At 40.7% G+C, this 6,136-nt stretch overlaps 1 protein-coding gene across 1 annotated transcript; it reads right to left on the reverse strand.

Moving 5' to 3' along the window:
* Positions 1-253: 253 nt before the first annotated feature.
* On the reverse strand, positions 254-3,705 carry LOC100876123 (organic cation transporter protein). Its single transcript, XM_012280962.2, has 5 exons — positions 3,000-3,705; positions 1,878-2,320; positions 1,353-1,538; positions 743-1,280; positions 254-652 (listed from the first exon to the last, which is right to left on the reverse strand). Exons 1-5 carry the CDS (start codon positions 3,222-3,224, stop codon positions 407-409), a joined length of 1,638 nt encoding a protein of 545 aa, XP_012136352.2. The 5' UTR covers positions 3,225-3,705; the 3' UTR covers positions 254-406.
* Positions 3,706-6,136: the final 2,431 nt, after the last annotated feature.

Below are 6,136 nucleotides of genomic sequence, written 5' to 3' on the forward strand. Positions count from 1 at the left end.
CAATTAACTAAACGGTCCTTTGAACCTGTCCAGCTAAATATGGCTGAACCTGTCGGTAACTGGAGAGGTCTTGACTTTTATATTTTTCGTTACACTTATTGTTAACTGTCGATTACACATCTACATATTTTACTGATCGGTATATGGCCATATAACGGGTAGCGATGTAACAGCATCCTCCACAAAATTCCCCTCAAGTACAATTGTCTGAACGACTATCTGCGATAGCCTACGATTATCTAACTTTAATAGATTTATTTAACTAATTTTATTTATTCAAGCTAATAAGTTTATACAGAAGTTTCTAGTTTAACTGACTGTGAGGGTCTATCAGGAATAAAATTACAGTAACAAGTAATCAATATATTTAGTTAATTTCTTCTGAGTTTTTGTCCTTTTTCCTCTCTTACTTTCCTTCGTTCTTATTCTGTTTGCCTTGACCCGACGGAAGGTGTATCTGGCTCGCCCGTGCTTTTACAGCGGCGAGTCGCTTTCTGTTGCCCAAGTAACCGGAAACCATGCTGCTGCGCATGGGTTCAGGTCGGAAGAACGGACGTTTCGCGTGCATGTGATGTCCTACGGGTTCCAAATGTTTCTTCTTCGTGAACGGTGTGTCCCAGAACGACTGGTCGATGCCGAAAAATTCGCCATCCTTCAAGAAACAGTATTATGACTAATCACTGTGAACATATACTCATCTACTCATATACTCATATACTCATCTACTAGACGAGATCTTTACCATAATAGTCTGCGGCAGCTGCTCCATCAGCGTTTCCGGTAGGAACAGACACAACGCCGCAGCGAAAATGCAAGAGACTCCCAGAATGATCATCGGCAAATTGTACATTATCCTGCTGGAGAAGGCGATGACAGGACCCAGGATGGAGGTGACGTACCCCATCACGTGTATGAAAGCAATTCCTTCGCCTCGGACCACTGTCGGCAGCAACTCTGCGGCGTATTGCAGCTCGATGTTCCAGGCGATGTTGATGAAGAATCGAGCGCATATAGCCAGGGTGGCGAACGTGGGGCCTATGGAGACGGTGGCCGCCATTAGGCTGAACAGACCCGAGAGGAACACCGAGCCGAACAGCATCCACCTTCGTCCTAGGATGTCCAGGGTGTAGGTGATCAGAATCTCGGCCGGGAACTCGGTGGCCGAGGCGATGGTGAAGGTTGTGAACACGTCCACGCCTAGAGTCGTTAGACTACGGATGTGACCGTCGTAGGACATCTGAACGATTCCCCAGGAGAGCAGTAGCAGTATCATGAACCTCCTGTGATTTAGGACATTATTTACTGGTTATTATTTACTCGGAAGGTTGGGGTTTGTGAGCCTGTTGTGGTACCTCAGTCGTCTAGTCTTGAACAAATCCATCAACGTGTGGACTTCGGTGGATGCAGCTTCCGCGGTTTTGGTGCAGTCGTCGATGAACTCCTCGTAGACGTCTTCGGGTATTTTTACCTTGTTTACCTTCTCTATTCTGCGGATGATTTTCGTCGCCTTTTTAATTTGCCCCACGCTGATCAACCACCTTTACTAACGAAGAACAACTATTTGATAATTTGAAATCTTCAAACTCGTGCAACACAATTAACCCCTTGCACTATGACTTATTTTGTCAGGCACGTCAGTCAGAACTAATTACAGCTACAATATTAAAACAGAGAAACAAATTTGAAATATTATATCAATATATTAATATGCAGTCGCTGACTATGTAAATTATAATTGAACTCCAAATTGAAGCGCATTAAAAGTTCGAGTAAAATTGATTATGGCCGAAGTGCGCACACAATAATTGATTATGTGCGTGCGTCAAAATAGTGCAAAGGGTTAAACATACAATAAAGTGTTAATGAAATATACACACCTGATGCTTTCGGGAATAGTGAAGGGTGCAATGATCACGATAGCGAACGGAGCAGCCGTCACTATAGCGAACAATCTCCAATTGGCGATCTCATAGGCGATCCAAGGTACGCTTATCGCCCCGAGGGTAAAAAATATCCCGTAGGACATGTTAGCTGCGAACGTGCGCCATTTCGGTCCGACGTACTCCAGAACGAGTATATAAGCGATCACGAATATGTTGTCGTACGCCATACCTACGATAAATCTGCACGCGCAGAATTGCCAGAATTTCTTCGTGAATATCGTGCTGATGCTGCCGATCAAGGCTATCAAATTCGAGATCACTAACACCGGCACTCGACCATACTTGTCGGCCAACCATCCGAGGATCAGGCCTCCGAAGATCGAACCCACGAAGAAGATACTTTGGGCGAACGTCACTTTGTACGCCTGTTCGCAAACCTTCAAAGTCACAACGTTTTTCTTTACTATTCTACTTCATTATTTTAGTATTATACTTGTGGTATACTTTGGGCAAACTTTGCCTCGAAAGTCACAAGGTTTCACTTTTTTTTACTATTCTACTACTTCATTATTTCACTACTCTACTTGCAGTATACTTTGGGCAAACTTTGCCTCGAAAGTCACAAGGTTTCACTTTTTTTTACTATTCTACTACTTCATTATTTCACTACTCTACTTGCAGTATACTTTGGGCAAACTTAGCTTCGAAAGTCACAAGGTTTCACTGTTTTTTACTACTCTACTACTTCATTATTTCACTACTCTACTTGCAGTATACTTTGGGCAAACTTTGCCTCGAAAGTCACGAAGTTTCACTTTTCTTTACTATTCTACTACTTCATTATTTCACTACTCTACTTGCAGTATACTTTGGGCAAACTTTGCCTCGAAAGTCACAAGGTTTCACTGTTTTTTACTATTCTACTACTTCATTATTTCACTACTCTACTTGCAGTATACTTTGGGCAAACGTTACTTTGCCTGTTCGCAAACCTCCAAAGTCGCAACGAAACTTTAAATTTTTTTTTACTGTTCTACTGTTCTACTACTTCATTATTATGCTCATATACTACTGAATCAATCAAGAAGTTCAAAAGTAATTGTAATCTAAATTTACCCAATTCTGTTCGGACGCATAGGACATATAAGGCACGTCATTCGCAGAGAGTTTGTACTCCCAGTCGCTGCACTTCTTCATGGGCCAACTGGTATCGGAACGATTCGCCTTCTTCGCGGCCTCCACCGGTAAATCGTATATCCAGCACCTGGAGTAAGGTAGCTGATGGCCCTCGTAGGGTACAAGCTCCGAGCTGGGTATCAGAATCTGCTGTAATTTGTCCATGGATATACCCTCGGCTTGAGGAAGTTTGCACCAGTACTCCGTGGGCAGAATCGTGATGAATATTTGCGTGAGGTAGATGAACGATAGAAACACGCAAAAGATTGTTAATACACCGAACAGGTATTTCTGATACGTTCCAAATTCGCCTGTGAAATAACAATTATTATTAAGGGATGTTTAAATATTTTGTGTGCAGAGATATTAATTGTCTCTTCGTTATACATATTTGATAAAAAAATCTTTAAGACTCTTCCTCTGTGACGTATAAATAATGGAAAGATTATGTTGTTAACAGTGAAAGTTTGTTTGATAAGATGCTAGCCTAGAAAGATTAGTATCTCGTCGACAGTGACGGCTTCGCTCGGTGGTACATTCCAAGGGAAAAATGGTCCTCTTCTTCTTGGCGGCATCTGGTTCTTTACTGGTAAAAAACTTATATCTATAACCTATGAGCGATCTATGTACACCGTGAAATTGGGCGATGCATTTTGTACACAGTAATTATATCGATCTTCAATCGAGATATTGATCAAGCATATCAACTGTATTCATCTTATTTCATTTCTTATCGCAAGAATTATTTGGAACATCAAATCATAAAAATCAAAAAAAAGATTATACATTAAAACCTTCAGCATGTAGAATGGATTCTAAAAGACAAGAAATTCTTTAACAAATATTGTGCACAAAGAATAGATTTATTGTACAATTTCTTCACGAGAGTTAATACAAAATCATCCCTTAATTCCGAACAGAAGAAACGATGTTTCTATTCTCAGCAGAGAGAATTCACCCCCTTTGAAATCGTTCAGGAAGCAGCAGAAAAATCAGCCGAAGATAAAGAGATAGTTTCTGATCCTTGGCTCCGGTTCCACCCCAATGGTTTGACCTTAACAGAAAGGGGGTTGATAAAAGCAGCCCTCGTAGAAGGGAGCCAATCAGAGCTGCCGTTTAGCTAATGCGTGTAACGCGGCCCGTGGGACGATTCTGCGCCTGTTTCACGCTTCTCGTTATGTCGGGGATGGTGCCTCCTTATAGCCACCCCATATCTTCCACCCCTTGACAAAGTTGCTACTCCGGTTCAGCGATGGGCACCGAGAGGTTTTCGAAATTTAGGAATTTGGGATATTTAGGAGTTGGAAATTTGGGGGTTGGGGGAGGAGGGGTGGGAGGTTGAAAATTTGGGGGTTTGAGGGATTGTGAGTTTGAGAGTTTGGGAATTTGAGAATTTGGAGAATTGAGGGGTTGGGGCGTTGAGAGTTTGGGAATTTGAGAGTTTGGGGAATTGAGGGATTGGGGGATTGAGAGTTTGGGGAGTTGAGAGTTTGGGGAATTGAGGGGTTGGGAGTTTGAGAATTTGGGGATTTGAGGGGTTGGGGGTTTGAGAATTTGGGGATTTGAGGGGTTGGGGGTTTGAGAGTTTGGGAATTTGAGAATTTGGGGAATTGAGGAATTGGGGGGTTGAGAGTTTGGGAATTTGAGAGTTTGGGGAATTGAGGGGTTGGAAGTTTGAGAGTTTGGGGAATTGGGGGGTTGGGGGGTTGAGAATTTGGGAATTTGAGAGTTTGGAGATTTGAAAGCTTGGAGAGTTGAGAGTTTGGGAGTTAGAAAGTTTGAGAATTTGAGAGTTTGGGGATTTGAGAGTTTGGGAATTTGAGAGTTTGGGGATTTGAGAGTTTGGAAGTTAGAAAGTTTGAAGATTTAAGAGTTTAGAAATTTAGATCCTTGCATTTATAACTCTGGATATTTAGGAGTTTGTGAATTTGAGAATTTCGGAAGTTGAAAAATTCAGAAACGTGAGAAGTCAAAAATTTATTCCACATTTTCGAAAATTAAGGAATTAGGGGATCACTAGAGCTACAAACAGGATCTCAGGTTAAAGTGATCGAAGAATACAGCAATTCGAAAACTTGACAATATAGAAACATTTCAGATTTCATTTAAAGCCATCGCTACCCTCCCAAGCCCGATTTCTAATTTGCAGGGCCGAGTAATCCGGCGATTTACATAACTCCATGGAAACGGTGTATCACTCTCCCTCTCGAGAAATCGAAACCCCGCCTTTTCTAGTAGAGGGTGGGTAGATTCCTCCGGAGAATATAAATGGTCGTAATTTAAGCTTCTCCTCGAGGCTTCCTCGAAATTAACACAATTTTTGGATAATGTATTCCCTTAATATTGCAAGAACGTGTCCAATTACATCGAATGAAAAGACAAACTATAAAATGAAAATTCGAAATAATTAAAATTCCGCAATTCATAAATCACAGACAGACAGCGTCATGCAAAATGTTCATTTACGCGCGTACAAGTGTTTCGAATGAATATTCATTAAAAATTACTGGCGAAGCTGATTAAATCGATGACGATTCATTTTATCTGAAATTAACTGTTTCGTCGGTGACGTAATTCGCGTTAAGTTTCCTCGTTTTTCGGATCGATCCGACGACGAATCAGGGCGCAGTTAGCTAATGCGGGCTTACGTTGGCACAACCCCCGAGGGGATGGCTCGTTATTTCTCCACTGACGTAGCTACCAGCGATTTGTGCCTGACGCTACGAAAATTCTCATAATCTTAGAACATTTTAAATTCAATGCACTTTTGTCAATTTTTAAAGAAGAATCTTTTAAATAATTTTGCCAATCAACTTCTAACAAATACATCAAATAATAATCTCAATGATGAATCCTTCTTAAACAATGAACCTTTAAAAAAATCAACCTTTAATAAATGTAACAAAAAATAAAACCAATGATGTTTGTACAAAACCCTTCTTAAACAGTGAAGAAGAAAATCAAACTCTAATAAATGCAGCAAAAAATAAAATCAATGATGTTTGCACAAAACCCTTCTCAAACAGTGAATAATATATCTGCTACATAATTAATGTTTGTTAATTAATGTTTGATCT

This window comes from Megachile rotundata, chromosome 13 (genome assembly GCF_050947335.1).
Source record: "Megachile rotundata isolate GNS110a chromosome 13, iyMegRotu1, whole genome shotgun sequence".
NCBI classification, from domain to species: domain Eukaryota; kingdom Metazoa; phylum Arthropoda; class Insecta; order Hymenoptera; family Megachilidae; genus Megachile; species Megachile rotundata.